The 21287-nt window shown below is 56.2% G+C and overlaps 1 protein-coding gene across 5 annotated transcripts; it reads right to left on the bottom strand.

Annotated features, from left to right (window-relative positions):
* Positions 1-892: 892 nt before the first annotated feature.
* Positions 893-12881, bottom strand: SAMD10 (sterile alpha motif domain containing 10). 5 transcript variants are annotated; one of them, XM_042779805.1, is made up of 5 exons: positions 12803-12881; positions 7284-7477; positions 3849-4017; positions 2423-2563; positions 893-2160 (listed from the first exon to the last, which is right to left on the bottom strand). In XM_042779805.1, exons 1-5 carry the CDS (start codon positions 12831-12833, stop codon positions 2096-2098), a joined length of 600 nt encoding a protein of 199 aa, XP_042635739.1. In that variant the 5' UTR covers positions 12834-12881; the 3' UTR covers positions 893-2095. The 5 variants fall into 5 exon arrangements, with proteins under 5 accessions (XP_042635739.1, XP_032931014.2, XP_042635738.1 ...); XM_033075123.2 differs by lacking the exon at positions 12803-12881 and adding an exon at positions 9725-10353; XM_042779804.1 differs by having other exon boundaries at positions 2047-2203; positions 2398-2563.
* Positions 12882-21287: the final 8406 nt, after the last annotated feature.

Here is a 21287-nt window from a genome sequence, read left to right as displayed (position 1 = left end):
CCTCCACCTCATCCTGGCTGGTGGGTCTCAGAAAGATACCTGAACAGGGGCCATGGTCGGGGCTGTGGCCGAGTGCAATTTGTCAGGTTTCTGCTTTCTTCTTTGCCTCCTTTCTTCCATGCTGAGGCGTTGGAGAGACCCAGAGCATCCTCAGGAGCACAGCAAGGGGCAACCAGGCTTTGGGGCAGGATCTGGGGGAAACCCTGCCTTTTCCAGAGAGTCTGGGGCAGCCCAGCACTGCTCTGTGCACCCCATCTGCATTCCAAGCCGAATCTCCACCAACTTACTGCATGAGCCCAGCTGGAGCCTGCAGAAGACATTTCTTCCCGTGCAGCTCCCAAGCTCTGGAGAGAAGCTCAGCGTCTCCCTCTAACGATGTGCAGACACCTGCGGCCGTGATCTGCTGTTTGTGCTTCTGACCCCCTCATCACCCCACAGCTCCCTGTGCCTCCCCACTGCTCCCACTGTCCCCCTGGCTCCCCACCAGAACAGAAACAGCCCCTATTGGGGGGAAGATGGGATTTTTCCTTCGTTTTCCTTTTTGGCTTCTTTTTCCTTTTCTTAAAACTCAATAAATTCTCTATTGCTTATGAGTCTCCAGTGAGGTGAGAAGGGCAAATTTTGCTGCATATTTGAAAAGGTCAGTATGGAAACAGAAGGAAATTCTAATTCCTGTGTCCTGGGGTACCAGGGGCTACACACAACAAAACCCTGGAGCTGCTTCCCTGCAGACAGAGCTGAGGGTCACAGATCCCTGACCCACAGGCAGATGTTCAGCCTATCATGGGGGGGTTTAGGGCTGTAGACATCTCCTGAACATTCCCAGAAAGGACTGGAGGGACCAAACTCACAGGGCAGGTTCAGGTGTGGGAAGAGTCAGAAGAGCAGTGAGTTAAAATAACAGTCTCTCATTTATTTCCAGCAGAGAAGCAGGCAGGAGGGTGCCTGGCGGGGGGCACCGTGACCTGCCTCCACATCCCAATGCCCCAGGGGTTTTGGGGTGCTGCTGTTTTTGGACCCCTGTGACCCACAGCCCTACCCTCATCACTTGAGGTGGAATGTGGGCAGGTGACAGCATCCACCATGGCCAAAAATCCTGATTTACACATGGATTTTCCTTATCTGGCCACAAGGACAGTCTATATCTCTGTAGGGGAGAGTTGGGGAGGTGGGGGTGTAACAGCAGACACTTTCACCTTAATGATGGTGAAGGTCACCAGGAAGGTGCCTGGCTGTGGTGGCACCATCACCAGCCCTTGGGCTGGAGGTCAGGACAGGAACCTGCCAATGCCTGGATGGGCAGAGCTCTCCAGAGCTGGTAGCAGCAGAGCAGGACCAGAGATGGGGGCCAAGGAGGACCTGGCACCCAGTGATCCACCAGCCCCACCCTGGGCAGCACCCATCCCCACCTGGCAGCACCCTGCCTGCTCCCCCAGTCCCTGCAGGGGTTCCCCCATGTGCAGATGAAGGATGAGCTCCAGGCACAGCTTCCTCCAGGCCATTGCACCCTCCTGGTGCATCCACTCTGCTTTTACTCCCAGATTTTCCAGCTCTGATGACTCAGCTCCCTTTTTAACTCACCAAGTGGAGCTGGGTGCTGGGGTCTTGGCCCGGCTGTGAATTTTTTGGCTGGTTGTATCGTCTTATTTGCTACTGATAACGTCACCTCCCCGGATGCTGGAAGACAGCCCAGTCTGATGAGGAAACCAAAGCTCCCTAAATAAGCTCCAAGGCATGGACACGAGTTGCTGGGTGCTGGGATGTTGCCCAAGTGCATAATTCTTCAGTGTCCTGCACATGGCTCCAAGCTGTCCCTGGAACCACTGTCCCTTTCTCCACAGTGCTGAGCCCTGCCTTTGCCATCTCCTTTTTTCCATCTCTTTCCCTGTGAACTGTCAGGCTCAGGTGGATGGAAGTTCATCATCTGTCCCAGCAGCTGGTTTGCTGATTTTCCTCCAGCCAAGAGCCATGTCTGCTGGAAGAAACCTTCCACCCCTGCACAGGAATGTATTCTTTAAAAGAAAGAGAAGGAAGAAGCAGGAGAGGAGCCCTGGAGTGTCTGGGAAGCTGTGTCTTCTTATTCCAAGCGTGTGGCTCAGGTCTCGTATCGGCGGTGCACAGCCCATCCCAGCGGAGCTCGGTTCACAGTGTTGGTGCAATCTGCCAAACAGACGGATCAGCTAGGAGACATTTCCAAAAGAAGCTGGAACAAGGTGGGAGAGGAAGGAATAAACAGCCTGCAGGGTGGCATGTCACAGCTCACCCACTGCCAGCCCCAGAGAATCTCTCCTGTTTTGTGCAAAAGGCCACTGACAGATTTTGGGCTCTGTGTGGCAGCCTGTGCATCCCAACCCATCCCTGGAGCCTCCCCCTGCCCGGCTGCCCCCTTGGCCCTACCTTGGAGCTGCCCTGTTGGCACTACCTTGGCTGAGCAGCTGCAGGTTCCGGACCTCCTCGCGCACCTGGAGCTGCAGGACCTGCTGCAGCACCTCCTGGCGCTGCGTCTCCAGCGCGATCCCCATGCGCTGCAGCTTCTCCCCGTTCAGCCGCAGCAGCGCCCGGCCTGCAAACACGGAATTGCTCAGTGCCCAACCAGCTCCCTGCAGTGGGGGATGATCCAGGGAAGGGCAGCACAAAGGGGAGCTCATTCAGCACGGAGGAATGAGGAGGGAGTGCGCTCTCACTGCCTGGAGTGACAGGAATGGGGGGGAATGACTGGCAGAGGATAGGGTTAAACTGGATATTGGGAAGAAATTCATCCCTGTGAGGGTGGTGAGGTCCTGGCACAGGTACCCAGAGAAGCTGGCCCATCCCTGGAAGTATTCTAGACCAGGCTGGACAAGGCTTAGAGATACCTGGCTAGCAGAAGGTGTCCCTGCCCACGGCAAGGGGTGGAACAAGGTGAGCTTTAAGGTCCCTTGCAACCCAAACCATTCTGGTTTGTGACCTCAGTTTCAGAGAGCGCTGGGTGGCAGCTCATGTCCTCAGCCTCTGACAGGTACCAGGACTGCAATCCTGTAAGCCATCCCCTCAGGCAGCAGCTTTTCATTTCTCTGCTCCACCTCCCACATGAGGAGATGTTTTGGGGGAATGGGGGTGCCCATCACAGCCCATTAGTGCTCCGGTCCCACCAAGCCACTTCCCTCCAGTCTGGGGCTATTAGAGGAGGGATTGTAATCCAGCTTTTGTCCTTGCTTCCCAGCGTACAATCACTAATGCTGCCTTTGTTGCCTGAGCAAAGGCTGGCTGAGCTCTTGCATTAGGGTTTTGCATCCCCCCCAGGCAGCTCCTGCCCTCACTTCCCTGCCACCATCCCTGGCCCTGGCAGAGCTCAGTCTGCCCTTGCACATATTAAAGTTGAACTGGAATGATGCTCTTACACAGAGGTCAAAGCCACTGTTCCCAGGGAGCAAAGGGGAGGGAGCAGATCCTAGAGGTGAGTCTCCTTGAAGAACTTGATTGGGAGTTGGATTCAGACCCAGACAAAGACTTTTGAAACTTGGACTCCAACTGGGCAGACATTTTTCTCTGCTGCAAATTTTTTCAGTATTTAAAAAAACTTTTAAAATATGATTATTATATTAAACTAGGTGATAAGAAGACACTTCCCTGTCTTATAAACCAATGTAATAATTTGAAAGAACCTCCAGCCTGTCCTGGAGCTCACCCTGGTGGCAGATGCCTCTTGCCCAGCCTGGGTCAGTGTCACTGTGTCCCCTGCTCTTACTCTGGCTGCATCTCATGGGGAGAGGGGTCAGAAATGAAGGTATGTCCATCTTCTGAACCACCACTGTCCAAACAGCCTTTTCCAGGAGCTAATGGTGAACAGTACAGAGCACACACTGTACCTGTGATGGCGTGGTGGGAGAACGCCTCGACGTAGATGAGATAGTTGTGTGGGCAGTGCTTCTTCAGCCATTTGCACACATCCTGCTGCGTCCACAGCACCACTGGCTTGACCAGGCTGCCCAGTGTGGGGCTGGTGTGGTAGATGCCATAGTGGTCACAGCCACGGACCTGAGGGGAGTGAGAGGGGAGAGCATTAGTGGGATTCATGAAAATAGAAATCAGTCCACGGGGATGGGGGAAATGCTGGTTGGCTGAATAGGATTGTGGTGATGCTGGCAGACTTTGGCTCCACACCCTCTGGTGTCTCTGGGCTCAGCTTGAAATCAGAGGAACCAGTAAGGGAGGCAGGGAGAATGGGGATGGGAGATCAAGCTGGTTGTCCTGCACCATATAAACCCAGCCCTCCTGCTGCAGAGAAGAGACCCAGCTCCCTCCCTTACACATCTCCCAGCTCAGCAGAGCATTGCACAGGCTCAGGAGTTGTCCTGGGGGGTCCCCACCTCACCAGGCAGAGATGGGCGTTTGCTGGAAGCTCTCAGTGGGGATGAAGACAGTGAGATCCTGAAGGGATCTGGTGGGAACTGGTTCAAAGCCATTGTTGGTACTGGTGTAAACTCATCCCTGCCAGAAGTCCTCAGGAAAGCAGCCAGCTGGTGCCCTGGAGTAGGAAGGAGACTCTCTCCCTCTCAACTCCCTTCAGTCCTGAGCTGACTGGTCCCAACAAGGTCCTGCAGTCTTGCAGGTGTCTAAGATCACCTCTGAATCCTACAGCCTTTTCTTGGAGTGCTGCTATGCTCAGAGATACCCAGGATAAAGCAGGGTCACAGTCCCCAGCACCCAGTGTGCCCTGGCCACCCTCCACACCCTGCTGAGCTATGTCATGCACAGTACCGAGCTATGCCCACAGGGCTTATCTGACAGCATCCTTCCCTCCCTTCAGCTGCCTCCTGCAGTGGCCAGTCTCACCCTGAGCCGCTTGACAGCTGCATTTCCTCTCCTCCATCACAGCTACTCTGGCATCATAAGGTTGTTGCAGCCAAATAAGGTCGTTGCAGAGCAAATCACACATATTGAGCTGTGACTGCACAGGGGAGCAAGCCTGCTTCTCCTAGGGAATCTTCCAGTTTGGCTGGGAAATGCAGGATGCAGGAATCTCCCTTTCCCTGCTTTTAGTGCCCAGGAGAGATTGGTGAGCTCTCCACTGCTGGTGATGCTGAGACTTCACCCTTGAGCAACACCGGCAAACATCGCTGCTCCAAAGCATCCACTTGTGCCCAAGCTGCTGGGACTGTCCTGGGCGGGATCACAGGCCAATTAGGGTGGAAAAAGCATCCCTGCTTCTCACAACACAAAGGGACAGACTGCCAGGGCTCACCCATGCCCCGGCCAGGGCAGGGACAGAGCAGGAATAGCAGCTGATGCACGACACACCAGCATGGGAAAGGTCGACAGCGTGTGGCTCACGGTGTGCCAACATCGACCTCTGCGTGTGAACGCTGGCTAATTAAGCATGTCTAATAGAGGAGCAGGGATAATTAGTGTAAGAGGGACTCCAGACGTCCCGCAGTTACTGAAACTAATGACACGTTCCTGAGAGATGTTGCAGAGGAGGCAGTGGAGGGCAGCTGGGCTGGGATGTGCTCCCTGCCCCATGCCAGGCATTGCTATGGAGCCTCGCCAGCCTGGCGGGGCTGCTGCCTGTGCCCAGGGCAGCGTTTGAGCTTGGAAATGAGCTGTTCCTCGTAGGGAACATTCTTCTCTGGAAGAAGGCGAAGTTGGGAGGTTGTACATTGGTAAGGAGTCCGTCTCCAAAGCAGATGGAAAATCCAACAGTCAGTGCACAGGATGCGTTTTCCGAACGAAACCCTCACCTTTGGGGGATACCCCGGCAGCTGCCCGGCTCCACCAGGCGCATCCCGGGAGTCGCCTGCCTGCGGGAGCAGCCGCAGCCCCCGCCGGCTGCGCGGCTCCTTCACACTCGGCTGAGCGCGCCGGAGAGTGTGCCGTGGGGAGGAGGAGGAGGCGGCGATTTGCTCTGCATTCACTAACGAGTGATGATGAGAAGCGGAGGGGCTGGGGGGAATAACAACCAGCTTCCCAGGAGCCTACCGCGAGCTTCCCACAGCTATTATCCAACTAACCCTCCGAGGCACGGGGGAAGAGGTGACAAACAACCGGCAATTTCCCTGGGCACGCACACGGCTGCACGCACATCACTCATCACAGACACAGCCCTGCACCGGGGACCATCCCAGCATCGCCAAACCCCGCGCTGCCTGCTCGGCGTGTATTCCCCACTCCCCAGGAAGGGTCCCCGAGCGAGCCCCTGCGCTCCCCAGAGGGGCAGGGGAGGTGGAAGGGATCATGGGTTTGTTTTCCAGCCGGCTGAGCCGCGCTGTCTCTCTGATAAACTCTCAGCCGTGAATATCGAGCACCGGTGTGGAGGAGAGCAGGCAGGAAGGCTGGGAGGCTGCTCTGGCAGGAAGGCAGGAGGTGGCTGGGGGAACCGGGGGGTGGAAGCCATCCCTGGGCACTGCAAGGAGCAACTTGCATCACCTCCCTTCGCTCTGGCATTTTTCTTTGCTTACGGCAAGTTAAGAACCTTTCACTAAATCCTTCTGGGCAGAACATAGAGGTGGAGGAGGGAGAACCATGATAAGCCACAGCTGGCAGCTGGAGGGTGGCTGGTGTGCCCCATGCAGAAGTCACCTGGAGGTGATGGGACAGTGCCACCAGCACATGGGACATTGTCTGCCCTGGAGCTGCTGCTCCTGAGAGCATCACGACCATACCATCCCTGTGGGATCCCTGCTCCCTTCTGAAGCCAAACCAGACAGGCCCTGTGATACAAAAGCATCTTCAAGCTGGAAGCCAGGCAGTTGGATTTGCCCTGCTCTCTTTCCAGCGTTCACTGTCTGCATGTGTCACCTCAAAACCCAACTCCCAGGGCATTAAGGAGGGGCTGGGAAGCACCAGGAGCCACCTGCAGGGATGATATGCCCTCCTGTGTCTGTGCAGCAGTGAATGGGTGGAAATCTTTGGCTCACAGCCTCCATAGTACAATAAAATTTCAAATTTTAGGAAGACAATGGTCCAAACCTGGCTAAGAGACACACACAAGCCCTCAGCAATTTTAAGGCTTTATAAGGAATTTGGTCCTGGCATACTTAATGCAAAATGGTGTTATGTCCCAGATGCAGGTGGGAGGGCAGGCGATGCACAGAGGTGAGGTGACACAGAGAGCTCACCCCAGCACGGCCTGATGGAAACACTTATATATGTATGTGTATATATGTTACTATAACTAAATGCCCAATAATCATGAGGACTATCGGCAAAACAAGAGCTGAAGATCTGATCCTGCAGGGGATCCGTGGTGTGGCAGACACAAGAGCCGTGCTCCCCTGGGCATGCCCGGGTGGGGTGTGGGGTACCTGGGAGCCCTCGGTGCCCGGCTGCCGCAGGAGTTTGACGGTGTGGCCGCCGTCGGGGCGCTGGCTGCGGCCGTCGTGCCAGGTCAGGCTGCTGCCCGGGTTGCGCTGCAGGCGGTAGCTGAGGTTTTCGGCTGACACCGTGTGCTCCAGGAGGCTGCGGCAGAAGCTGAAGTGAGCAGAGGCGGCAGCGGCGGCTGCAGAGGGAAGGGGGGTGAGAGACGGCCATGGTGCCCATCCACCCCATGCCTGGGCACCCTAAAGTGCCTTTTCTACCCCGCAGAACCTGCTGAACTCACGCTCTGGGCCCCTCTCTCCAAAACTCCCCGTTCCTGCCTTCCTTTCCCATTGCCAAGAAGCAAATCCACCAGCCCAGGAGCCGCCAGCTGGCGCTGGGATCCAGCAGGCACCCGACGAGATGTTTGCCCACACAAACCCCTCACGAGCGACGTTTGTTTTGACACCCGCCAGCCGAGCAGACGCAGGACCCGCAGCTGATCCCGACACGTGGTGAGAACCTCCTGCTTGTCACTCTGCCGGGACAGGAGCCCAGGGAAGCTGCTCCCCATGGCCCAGACTGACAGCAGACTGCCACCACTGAAGGAAGGGGAGCAGACAAACCCTCCCTGGTGGAGAAGGGAATGCAGGCTGGTCCCCCAGCACAGACCATGTGTGTCTGGGGACAGCGACTGTGCACCCCAGTGATGGCCAAACACACACCAGCCCTTCAACAAAGACAACAAAGAGACATCTACCTACAATGAGTGCTTTTTGTGCCTTATTCATAGAATCATAGGATCATAAGGGACCCACAAAGGTCACTGAAGTCAATTCCTTGTGTTTTAACAAGCTGGGGGTGTTGGGGTTGCAAAGCTTTGCTTTGAGGGGGGCTGAAGGGACCCAGCTGCCACAGGAGGAGGGTGAGCGGGTATTAGGGGCTCATGCTCTGTCTGCTCCGGATAAAAGCCAGACAGCTCGACATAAGCAGCTCTGATCCGTGGAAGTAAAGACCAGAGCATCCCCCAGCTCACCTGCTCCCACCACGGGGAGCCAGGCAAGTTGTGAACCAGCTCTGAGAGCAGAGCAGCACCCAAAGGAGACACACTTCCAGCACAAATCACCCTGGGAGAGCAGGAGGTCTGGAGAAATCCTGATACAGCTCATTTTCCTAATTAGTGGGCTTTAAGAGGGAAGAGGTTTGAAAGAAACCACTCAAGTACACCTTTATGCAATAGGAGAACAACTGCCCAAAAAAAAAGTCAAAATAGAGCAGAAAAGGATTGTCCCAGTATACCCAGACCACATCACACAGTATTGTTTCTTAAACACACCCACCAGGAAGCATTGCCATGGGGAAACGGAGGCAGGGGACCTGTCTGATGGCTGGGGAAGTGATTTTAGAGAAAACAAGGTGGAGGGAGATCCACACAGAGCCTCAGTGGGGAGCAGAGACAGGACTGGTAGGGGTGGTCTCTGCACCTGTCCTGGGAGATGGGGATGTCTCTGATGACTTCCAACAGTCTCAGACACCCTGAACCTGTCAGGTGAGGACCAGAGCAGGCTGTGCTCCCTGCAGCCAAGGATGTCTGAGATGCCACTGTCCTGTCCCTGTCACCCTGAGCATTGTAGCTGTGCTAGGATACCTCTGAGCTGGAAACTGCCCATCCCACTGGGTGCTGCAGCAGATATAAACCTGACAGGTCTGGAGGGGCTGAGGCCAGAGTGTCCTTCAGATGTGCAGGGCTTACCCAGGACTTGCTGCAGGGAGGGAAGGGGGCTCTGGCCATCAGCAGGGCCCATATCCATAGGGAGCTGTGGAGGGTCTGCCTCCAGCAGCAGGACCTGGGCATCTCTGTCCCTGCACAAACACACCAGGAGCAGGAGCAGATGGGAAAGAGGGATGGAAGTTGAAGGGAAAAACGAGCTGGGAAGAAAGGCAGGTCCAAAGAGCTTCAGATCCAGGAGCTTTGGGGGCACAGTTCCCCACCAGAGCAGGCAGTGGCTGCCCTGCAGCCCAGAGGCCCTGGCTCCAGCAGCTCCTCCACAGTCTCAGTTTTCCCAGCCCAGCCCTTGGGTCCCAACTTTCCAATCAACTGGCAGCACTCGACATGGGATGGTAGGGAGGGTGCTGAGCAGGGCATGTGGGAGCATTTTGGAGCAAGGAAAGGATGGGGACAGTAGAGCCCCGTGTCAGGACAGCCCTGGGCTGGCTCCATGCAGGGACATGGGGGTGACATCCAGCCTGGGCTCTCCTCTCCTCTCCTTTCCGTGCCCTGCACAGGGAGTAGCCACAGCATCCCCAGGAGCAACCAGCCGCCCTCCATCCGCTCCGCCCCTCTCTGCTCAGCCGGAGGCTGTGCCCTCCGGCCAGGAATGCACACGCAGCACCTCCCACAGACCCGCTGGCCCCACAGCCCCCCGGCCATGCCCTGAAGACCCCTCACCTGGCTCGGGTGGTCCCTGCGAGCTGCGGATGGTGGAGACGCAGCAGAGGGATGGCCGGCCCTGCTGCATCTCGGCGGGAGGAGGGATGCGCGTGAGCGCTCGGCACCGCTGTCACGAGTGCGGCTCCATCCCTGCCTCCCCTCATACCTCGTCCACACCTGACTGATTCCCCCGAACGCCTCCCTCCCACTGCCTCTGAGCACCGGCTGCACGCTCATCCCAGCTCCGGGCGGCCCCGAGCCGGTCTCACACGGAGAGGGGGGTGAATTACATCCCCTCCCCGCTGCCCCGTGGGCGTTTGATCCGGAGATGCTCGGTGCTTTCCTCTCGTGCTCCCGCCTAATCCCGCGGCAGGGCCAGCTGGCACTGGGATGGACAGGGAGCCTGGGGGGGCTGCAGGGGACACCAGACCCAGGGGACATCAAAGTGCCCTGGGGACAAGCGGAGCCACGGCACGAGTGTGGCAGCACCGGGGTCACCGGCGGCTCAGGGCAGCCGGGTGCAGGAGGAAAAGCGAAGAAGGAGCGTGGTGATGAACAGCCTTAGCAGGAAGGGGCCGCAGTGTGAGCTGCACCTGCTCCCGGCCAAAGCTCTCATGGCTGGGGTCGTGTTGGGGTCCAGAAGTGGGGGTCCCATAGAGCAGGGGCTGTGCTGAATCCTGAAAAGGGAAGGCAGGAACCTCCAGGCTGCCTGAGCCTAGAGGGGAGGGGAGAGCTCAGCTCAGTCCCCAAAGAGCACTGTGACCCCACTGTTCCAAGTCCCTGCCAGCTGCTCTAGGGTCTGTGCCCCGTCTGCCTGCCCCCTGTGAGTGACACCCCACTGCTGCCGGGGAATCTCTCCCGGCTTGTTTCCATGGCTTTTTGATGCATTTTGGGCACTTGTCCAGCCTGGCAGGAGGGGGAGGCCAGGTCCGGCCAGTGCAGGGAGACCAGCAGCGGTGGGACAGGGTCTGCAGCGGGACAAACGCCGCTCCCTCCCCTCACCAGGCACAACGCTGCTCCCGCTCCCATTCCCTCTCCAGACACTTTCATGGCTGGTGAAACGTGAGCGCCGGAGAGGCTCAGAGCAGCAGCAGCTGCTGGTGGGGAGAGGGACGGGAAACCTCCCGGGGCTGGGCACCTCGGGGCAGGATGTGGCAGCATTCCCCGGCAAAAGCATTTCCATGTGGGTGCCGAGCTGGCCCGGGCTGATCACTACCAGCAAAACCGGCTGCCAGGGGACTTTCCGCGGGTGCTTCCTGCTCGCAGGTGACCAGGACCTGCCCGTGGGACAGGGTGGCAGGCAGCCAAGCTGCAGGAGGAGCAGGCAGGGGCACAGCGAGGGGAGCCAAATCCCTGGACAGGCAAAGATTGCCTGACTCCTGCTCTGTCCTCTGCCACCACTTCTCAGCATGGCCTCAGGAACACGCTTGTGTCTTTGAGATGCTATCGTGCATGTGGCTGTCCCGCAGACCTGCCCTCCAGATGGGACCATGTCTGCAGGCAGCTGCAGTGGGGGCAGTCAGGCTTCCCGAGGTCAGACAGGCTTCCCGGGATTAATGGGAGAAGCTTGAAACAAGCTTCACAGGGGATGAAATCACTTCGTTGGTTTTCCTGGCTGCCCGTGTGTGACGACCCTTAAGGGTGGGTCATCACAGCGCGTTTGGGAGAGAAAGACATTTAGCACCAAATACAACGAGGGATTTGCTTGTAATTGGAGGTGGATTTGGGGAGCTGATCATCTCTGTTGTGTTCCTGCAGGCAGGTGAGGGGTGGATGGGACCAGAAGTCTCTGAGGACTCCTAGGATGGATAATTTGCTCAGTTCAGGGTGTGGCTTTGTGAAGAACTCATCCTGCTTTTAGTGGCATCTGCATGAGCCAAGAGTTCAGCTGGCATTGCTGTTGCCTTGGTTGCCACTGCCCTGGTCCCCTCTGTCCCTTCCATGTGGCTTCACCCTGGCGCAGGGCAGAGCTGTTGCTTGTGCTGGTGGAGCCTCCAGGGATGATCATTCCCCCAACACATCCCATCTTTGAAGCTGTGCCTGCCTCTGGGATGGACCAAGTCCTGCTCTGAGCGATTCCCTAAGGTCTGAGGAAGATGAAACCAGACTCAAAGAGGACTGACACCCCCTCCAGCCTCTCCAGATTCCCCTGGAGTGTACTTGGCTCAGGCCCTGGGTGCGATGAGTGTCACCCCAGCGCTCCCCTCTGAATTCTCCGCTTGCAGAGCTGAGATGGGAGCCCCGCACAGGGATGGAGCTCAGGCTGGTGGCTGCCCACTGCTGGTGCCTCCCGAGGACGGAGGAGGAAGGGAACAAAAGGCAGATGTCCTTTCTGTCCTCCCTGTGCAGCACGATGGGTGCCCTGGGCACACGCTGAGGGAGTGGGTGCAGTGTCTGGGGGAATGTGCATGCCTTTGGGATATTCCTGCTCCTGAGACTCCCATGGGCACTTCCAGGAGGTCACTGAGCACCCCATGCCACAGGACTTCTGTAGGGTTGGACAGTGTGAGATTGTGGGGTGGGGACAGCACACAGGGCTCCAGGTGGCTCTGGGCAGGCTCTCCTGGCAGGAGGCAGGTGTGGGACCCCACAGGCACGGACAGCCCTGCCTGCAGTGAGCCCCCTTCCACCTCGAGATGCTCTTCCCAGGGGTCCTGCCCTGCTCCAGCACCCCCAGGCCTGCCTGCCCTGTCCTCACACCTGCATCCCTTTGCTCTAGCCAAATTTCCCAGCCCATTTCATTGGTACACCACAATACCAAGGGTAGGGCACGGGGACAGGCTCTCCCCGGAATGGGGGAGTAAAGCGGAATGTGGAGAGGATGGAGAGGACAGCACTGGGCATCGAGGGCAGGCAGACCCCTAGAATGGAGGGGACAGCACCGGGGAAGAGATGAAGGACAGACCCCCGGCATGGAGGGGGCAGCACCGGGGGAGGGAGGACGGACAGACCCCCAGGATGGAAGGGACAGTATCGGGGAGAGATGGAGGGCAGCCCCTGGGATGGAGTGGATCGCCAGGTCCGTGCCCGCCGCGCTCGCGGCTGCGGGAAGCGCGTCCCGCCGCGCACCTGAGCCCCCCCGCCCGCGCCCGGTACCTTCCATGTCCTTGGGCCGGCCGCAGCTCATCCTCCGGCAGCGGCGCCGCGCTCGGGCGGGGACGGAGCCCCGCGCCCCCCGCGCCGCCGCCGGCACCGGGCGCTCCCGCCCGCCCCGCCCCGGTGTCCGCGCCGGGGGCGGCGCCGCCATCCGCCACCCCCGGGGGCTCCGCCCGCCGCCGGCCCCGCGCTGCCGCCCGCCCCAGGATCCCCGAGCATCCCCCGGTACCTCCGGGGCTGCGGGCATCACCCCCCGGTCCCTGCCCGCGGCATCATCCCCGCTGTCTTTCTCCTGCTGGAGGAACAGGTCTTTGGGGACATCAAGGTGCACTAGGCACCATGGACAGGTTTTTGGTCATGTTTGCAGTGGGTACAGAGTGGAAAACATCTGGTTGTTCCCTCCACCCCAAATATCTCTCCTCCCCACGACCTTCAGCTCTCTGGATGGGGAAGGCAGAGGAGGGTGCTCACCCCAGTGGGTGCTGCATGAGCTCTGGTGGGTGGTCTCAGCGTGAGTGGATACCCACTAAATCTGACAGGCACACCAGCATCGAGCAGAACGGTGCCCCCAGCACCCGTCACTACCCCGGGGTGACAATCCCACAGATATTTTTGTAGATGCCTGCATTCATCTGTCACACCTGACCCAGACAGGGACTGTCACTGCCAGCTCCTGCAGCCACCAAGGGACCAGAGTCAGGCTGTGCACCCTGTGCTCATCCTGCACCTGGCTGGGAGAAGGGTGGGGACACTTCTGGTTGCCCAGGACAAGGACAAACAGATGCCTGTGCTGTGAAACTCCACCTTTGCAAGGGTTCCCTGTCACAGACCCACTGCAGCACCCTCACCCTTGTTTAAGAGGAACAACACAGCTTAAGCACACTGTGTGATGAACACTGCTCTGTGGGTTGGGAAGGTGCAGCAAGTGGCAGTGACCTTGCACAGCCTCGTGCAGGGTTTGTGTGGCTGTTCATCAGCCTTGCATAGCTACAGCGTAAAACCCTCTTGGATCCGGGCTGTGCAGCTGTGTGTGTGAGAGTGAAGCACTTGCCAAAACTAAATTCAGCTCCCCAAATCAATAGGAGCTTTCCAAAATTTTGGATGCTCAATCAGGAGCTGCTCTGGATGAGGCTCAAGCCCCTGACAAGGCTGGATGCTGGCTCAGCTCTGCACTGGGAGCTGGCCAGGACTGACACATTCAGCGAGCCAAGCGTGCTGCCAGGCAGGGAGCAGGGACAGCGAGTCACAAACCCCGTGAGTAGTGGGGACATCAGGCCCCAAACCCTGTATGGAGACTGCAAAGATCCCTTGAGAATTCCTGGGGAGAGTTGGCATTCTTCCTCCTGTTTCAAGAGAGCAGGCAGGGCAATGTTGCTTGTTGCAGATAAAGAAAGAACGTGTTCTTCATCCCTTTGAATTTCCCATTTCTCCCTCAGCCTTTGTCTACACACAGAGTTTTGAGCCATGGCAGAAATTTTCCATGGGAAATACGGTTAAAGAGGGGCCTTGGCAGGAAAAGGCTGATGTTGCTTGAGAAATGTGTGCAGATTACACCAAGCTGTTATTAAAAATAAGTGCTGCTCTGTTCCCAGCCTTTGCTTTCTGTGATTTTTCTGGTAGTAATTGCACTTCTCCAGCAAAGGGTTCACGTGTCCAGGGGATGGAATTTGTTTCCTCCTCATCTGCAAATAACCTTGGTGCCAGCCCAGCATCCCGATGGCCTGGGGATACTGTGATGGGGTTTGGGTGCCTGGGGGAGTTCAGGCTGCTCATCCATCTGAAATTCCAAAGGATTTTCAGAAAAGCCTTAAGCCTGGGGCTGCATGGGGAGGGCTGGGGAGGTGGTGTGCTCCCCACACCTGCTCCCTGCTCCAGCCATCCTTGGTTTCACAGCATCCAGCATCACTCTTGGGCCATCACTCAATCCCTCCCAAGGTAGAGCATCCTTTAAACAGCCCCAGCAACTCTGTCTTGGGTTTTGGGTCTTTTAATGTCTGGTTGAGGACTTTACACAGGAGTTAAATAGCAGGGAGGGAAAGCCCTAAACCAAGACATAGCTTGGGACATTCAAAGGCTCCTTTTTCCCAAGGCATTGGTGGTGTGAGAAGGGGACAGTGGCTCCAGTAAGCTCTAGACCAACAGGCTTCCCCCTCCACATGCACGTGGATTTGGGTAGGGAGAGCACCAGTGTTCCCGTGGGTCCCATCCCTCCCCAACACCAGCTCTGGAGAGGATGCCAAGCTGGGATGATTCAGCACGTTCGTTTTTCAGAGAATAAAGGAAGTAATTAAACATCAGCTTTCCTCCCGCCGCGCCCCGCGAGGATGAGAGGGAGGAGATGAAAAGCCTTCAGACGGAAGTTATTTGTCCAAGGAGAAAAGTGGCTAATTTCTCTGGTGCTTTGCTTGTCTGCTCGTTAATGAAAACCGCTCGTCAGCAGGAAAAGGGAGCACCCAGCGAGGGGGAGGAACCAGGATCACACATCCATCAGTGGCCCAGCACGTGGCTTCCGTGGCCTTGGGACATCCTGCCCTGTTGGGATGTCACCTCCACAGAGCCCCCCATGGCTCCCACCCCCAGGCCTGGGGCTGTGAATGCAGCTGGGCACTGGGGACACCTCCCCACTGCATCCCATGGGTTGGGAACTGACACTTTCAAACTAAACATCATGGAAGGGTTTCCCAAATCGCACACCCCTCCCCCCCCAACCCTTGATTTTTTTTGTGCAAAGACTTCAAAATGAATTTGTTGAGGCACTTGCAGGGAGATAGAATCGAAAACAGCTTCGTGCTGAAGCCTCCTGCCTGCTGCGGGTTGATGGATGGTGCTTATCTCAACCAGGCATGGAAATATTTAGTGTTATGAAAATCTCTCCCTGAAAAGAATTTATTTTCATGCTGATAATAAAAGAACCAAAGCTCGGTGCTGCAGGGCGGGGGTGCTGCAGGTCACAGTGGAGCTCTGGCTTACAGACCTGCGCTGTCCTCTGGCCCCTGGCTGGGCAGGTGACCCTCTTGTCACTCACAGCATGAGATCTGCACCTTCCCAAGGTTCATGATTTACTGGCAGAGGACATCCAAGGCATTGCTCCGTCTCTGGGACACAGAGAGGGGTTGAAACGATGGAAGCTCTTCCATTTGGAGGTTTATATAGATATATTTCTAATTGGATTTTGGCATGTCACGGTTATTTTCAAGGCAGCCTGTAATTATTTGAGAGACTCCTTTCCCTCAGAACAGAGAGCTGGCTTTTTTCTTTTTAATATTGTTTCCCCAAGTGAAATCGTGAATTTGCAACTTAATCCAATGAGAAGACACACATGATGTCACTCTGCAAGGACACGGCAGGACGGCAGGATCCACCTCTGCCAGGTTCCTGATCAATGCCCAGCAAGGGCAAAAAACATAAGGACAGTATTTTAATTCTTTTTTGTATTAAAAAAAAAAAAGCATTTTAAGAAGGTGTTCACGGGTACTTGATGGGGTGGGGAGGTTTTACTGGTCCTGCAGTAGCTCAGCCCACCCTGTGCTGACACTGCCTCATGTCCAGCAGCAACTCTGCAGCAGCTGAACGCTGCTTTCTGGCTTTTTCTGTCCCAACTGAAACCTGATGAAATTCCCACTAATTACAGGGTTTTATTTTTACATGTGTTGTAATTTTTTGGGGCCAAAAAATTTCATCCAGCTCCATCTGCTCTCCATTAGGGAATTGAAGCTCGAGCAGGATGGATCCAGCCATCCTCACCAGGGTTCTCCCCAGGTTGGGCATTTCCACCATCCCAGTGCTGCATTTTTTGTTCCAGTGCCCAGAATGGGCACAAATGAAAACCATTATCCAAGCAGAGTTTTCCAGCATCTCACAGCTAATGACCATACACCACCCTGCTGCATCTTAACAGCCTCAAGTTCTTATTTTCCCCAAGCCCGATTTCAGGGCTCTGGGCTGCATTCAATTGCTACAGAATCCGATTTATTATTTACATTGCAAGGTACAGCCTGGCATGAATTGATTTGCCGTGCTCTGATTGCCACTGCACGCTGCTCTGGGATCTGGGAGCTGGTTGCTCACACAGCCAAGCTGCAAAAACAGAAGTTAGAGAATGCCAGAGTTCAAACTGCCCGGACAGCCCAGTGATCTGTGTTCTGCTCTCACTTTTGGCTGCATCTCTCAGGATGCAGGGAGGGCTAGTCCTGGTGGGGGCAGTGGGATGGATTAACTGGTGTCCCTCAAGATGCTGCAGAAATCCGATGATTTTAGTGCCGCCCATCACTGAAGGAGAGAGGTTTGGGGAGCTGGAGAGGGCAAATGACACTGAATTTTAGGATGGAGCCGTGGATGGGAGTGCAAAACAGATGGAGAGAGCAGAAAGGATGGGGAATAACAGAATTGGGAAGCAAATGGGAGACCTGGTCTTTTGGGGGATTTAGCAGGCCTTTATCTTCATCACCACTTCACCTTCACCTTCCTCATCACCTTTGCCTTCACTCCTTACTCTCCCCATGGCTGCAGCTTGCACTAGCTTGGGTGGCAGGAACGAGTGGAAATCTCCCAAACCCAAGCCTGCTCCTCCAGGGCAATAACGACCAGAGGCAGCAACTTTGCTGTTGGAGATGAACCTGGAACAGTGGGCTGGAGGGCAGGACCATGGACGTGCTGCCCTTGGCACAGGGACCCTCCTCCCCTGGCTCACCCAGCAGCCCAAATCCCCGGGCACCTTGGGAAACATTGGTCCATCTGCCAGAGCTCTTGGTTTTGGACATCCCCCGATGAAAAGACAATTTTGAGGAATGCCATTTGGGCAGCATCATTAGCATTCTGCTGGCAAGACACCGTGCCCTTGAGCTCTCTCCCACGTGGAGATCCTTCCCAGCAAACCCGTGGCTGATGCCAGCTCCGCTCTCTGGATTGCTGAGGGTGTGAGCTTTGTGTTGAAGACCCTTTAGGAATCTCTGCTAATTGTCACTGAGACCTCCAACAGCTTTGGAGGAGACTCTCAAAGGCACCTCCCTCCCTCCCAGCTGCTCTGGGATCTTGGCACCTGCTGCTGCCGGCTCTGGCAAAATTCCCACTGCACACCAGAGCTCAGCTTGGGGTGCAGAGGGGAGCAGATGCTGCAGATGAGTCCTCAGGGCGCCTCTGTATTGTAGCATGGGACTAATTAAAACTTCAGAATGTATATTTACCTAATACGGAGTTGATTTGTTAAGTAGGACATCCTGTCTTCAGAGGATTTCACGGTATCAGGTGATAATCAAGTGAGAACAGGCTCTAAAAGTGTTAATTTAGGAACTGAGACAACAGGGATTAAAAATAAGCCCTCGTTTCAGTCTTCTCTTGCACTTCCACATCTGAAATCCAAGTAATCATCCCATTTGGGAGTGCCAAGCAACGGCACTAACACCCAGCAAGCACCTCACTGACTGAGAGGGAAAATGTGGGGCTTCAGTGGCTGAATTTGGGCCCTTTGCCCTCCCAGAGCTCAGCTGAGGAGCTCACACTGCTCCAGCTATTCCTGGCACCTCTGGGATGTCCTGTCCCTGTTCCTGGCACTGGCACACAGGAAGGGGATGGATTTCTGCTCAGGGCTTGCAGGCAGGTGCTTTGCAACAGGGATTTTCATAGACTCATGGAATAGTTTGGGTTGAAATTAATCTTTAAAGTCCATTCCAACCTTCTGGCTTTTGCAGGGACACCTTCCACTAGACCAGGCTGTTCCAAACCCTGTCCTGCCTAACCTTGAACACTTGCAGGGTCAGAGCACTCACAGCTTCCTGAGCCAGTGTTTTACCACCCCTGCTGTAAAAATGTTTTTCTCATATTTAACCTAAATCTCACCTCCTTTAGTTTAAAGCCATTTCCCCTTCTCCTATTGCCACAGGCAGGCAGCAGGAAACTGCTTGGGATGAGCCCCAGGCCGATCCTGCCCTGCGGATGCATTCTTGCAGCGCTATGTGATATTTAAAAACACGAATTCCCAGCCTCGGGAGAGCTCTGGGGTTTGTTTTCCCGTTGTCCCGGGAGAAGCTGCTGCCGCCTCTGCTCTCCCCGGGGACACAGAGGCGGCTTTGTGTGAGCAAGGGGCTGCAGTGACCCTGCCGTGGGCTGGGCTGCTCCTTCTGGGCTTTGGGCTGGACCCTCGTCCCAGCCCCCGGCAGGATCCGCCTTGGTGAGCTCGTCCTTGTGCTCATCCAAGTGATTTTTTTTCACTTTCAAACCTCTATGAGTGATTCTGGCTGTCGATGTGCCCAGCATCCCCTCCCACCTCGCTTTCCTCAGCCACACACACACACAAACTGAGCTTGGCAAGTCCCAAACCAGAAATGGGATGACACCAAGGAGAGAGGAGTGACCTGCTGTGGGTGGTCTCATCCCTCTGGGGTTTTATCCCCATCCCCAAAAACGCCATTGAGGGTGGTAAGAAGCACTGTGCCAACATGCAGACCAGGCAGCAGCTCCCTGCAGGTCAAAGTGCAGCTTGTTTGCAACTTTAACAGCTGCTGCTGCCCCTTCACCAGGGAGAAAACATCTTTTCTTCCTGCTTTAAGGCGTTTTGGGAAGGCAGAGCAATGCACAGTGCAGATGTCCCACTCCTTCCCACCATGGGGATGGGCCACCTCCTGATCCTGATGATCCCAGGAGCAGCTCAGGGATTTCTCCCCACCTCTCTTCCCACCCCACCACCCCCAGTTGCATTCATCAGAATAATTGGGCCTGCAGCAGCCCAGTGGCAGGCTTGGGTAGCAAAAGGAAACCCAAGGAGAAAACCATGGAGTGCCCAAAAAGTAGATCTGGGCTGGAGAGGATGCCTGAGGGCTGGATCCTGAGCAGCTCATCCCTGCTGTGCTCCAGCACTGTGGGAAGACCAGCCCAGAGCTCTGAGTGCCTCTGCTGCCCAGGCTCGGTGGGACACACAGCCAGTCCTCTCCCCTGCGCTCACCAGGATGTACCAAACACAGGATCCATCCCCAGAGATGATTAAAACTCACTTATGGTTGATTTTACTTAACCTATCAATTATTCAGAGTCTTCTTGTTGTGCAAGAGTTGCTGTGTAAAGAGAGAAGATTTAGAGCCCTAACAGCAGCCCCATTGTGGGGTCACCCTGCTGCCATCCCTGACCTCAGCTCTGGTTTCAGGAGATCACCCCAAAAGTGAAATTCCTGCAGCTTTCAGGGCCTCAGCAGACTGGGCATTTCCCTGCTGTCCCCATCCATCCATGGGTCAGGGAGGCTCCTGATGGGCTCCCCTTTGTCCTTCATCCTCTGGTAAGATGGGGAACCTAACTTACCTACAAGCCCCCACCAAATTTACCACATCCAGCCCACAGGGAAGGCTCACTGGTGCTCTGTGATGTTGGATATGCTAGAATATGGATGCAGCTCTGGGTATTTAGAGGGGTCCAGGCTCACTGGGACAGGCTGGGGATTCAGGGGGTCCCACACTCCTCCCTGGTGCTGAGGATGCTTCCACAAGCTCTGCCCTCACCCCAGGGTGGACAGGAGAGCTGGCATCCTGCAGCCTCCCTCCCTCTCTGCCACCCCAACTGTTTGGCAAAAGGGATTTTTTTTTTTTTTAATTTTTCTTTTTTTTTTTTTCCCCAGCAAAACCCAAAAATAGATTGATGGGAAGCGGCTGGGGGTTGGGATGCCATTAGCATGCAAAATGGGGCTATTTATCTTCCTGCAGCTGGGTTCTGCTCCCAGACCTGGCAGGGGCTGGCAGCGGGAGGCAGGGCTGGTGCTGCTGCTGGGAGGGGGCTGCAGGGTAGGGACAGTCCCCAAAACAGCCCCATCCCCTCCGCAGCCCTCTGGCTGCCCTTGTCCTTGTGCTGTGTCACCCTGAGCCTCTCCTGAGGGACGAGGACCTCGCAGCTCTCTGGTACAGCTGGACACGGTGCCAGGGTCACCTGGAGACTTCACAGCTCATTAATCCTGAGCCCGGGTGTGCCTGGGCGAGAGAAGCCTGCCCAGGGCTCCGGCTGGGGAAACTGAGGCAGGAGCTCCTGGGACATCCCCAGGAAGGATGGATGAGCACAGGGATTCACTCTGTGCACTCTGAGGGGCTATGGATGAGCACAGGGATTCACTCTGAGGGGCTGGACCTGTGCCCCTCACCCCTGGGGGACACCGTGGTCCCTTGGCATGGCCATCCCTGCTGTCACACAGCAGAGCTGGAAGTGAAAGATTCTCAGAAGGAATGAACAGAAAACCAGCTCTGCTCCCGGAGATAATTTGTCTTGGAAATTTTTAGCAGGAGGGAAGCAGAGGGAAGGGGAGGAAGCAAGGCTCACCCCTTGCAGCCCTGCAAGCAAGGGCTGGGGAAAACAAGGGTGAACAGCACCGAGGCTTTGTGCAGCTCCAGCCCTCCTGGCATGATCCCGGCCCTTTTCCCCCCTTTTCTGCCCCATTCTGGTTGGGGGCTGTTAAACACAAGGTGTCAGCTTTGCTCTCTGCAGGGCAGCTCGCCTCCTGGGAGGTTCCTTAGCA

This window comes from Catharus ustulatus, chromosome 17 (genome assembly GCF_009819885.2).
Source record: "Catharus ustulatus isolate bCatUst1 chromosome 17, bCatUst1.pri.v2, whole genome shotgun sequence".
NCBI lineage: Eukaryota > Metazoa > Chordata > Aves > Passeriformes > Turdidae > Catharus > Catharus ustulatus.
The sequence above is the reverse complement of the archived record's forward strand: the minus strand, read 5'-3'. Positions and strand labels throughout refer to the sequence as shown.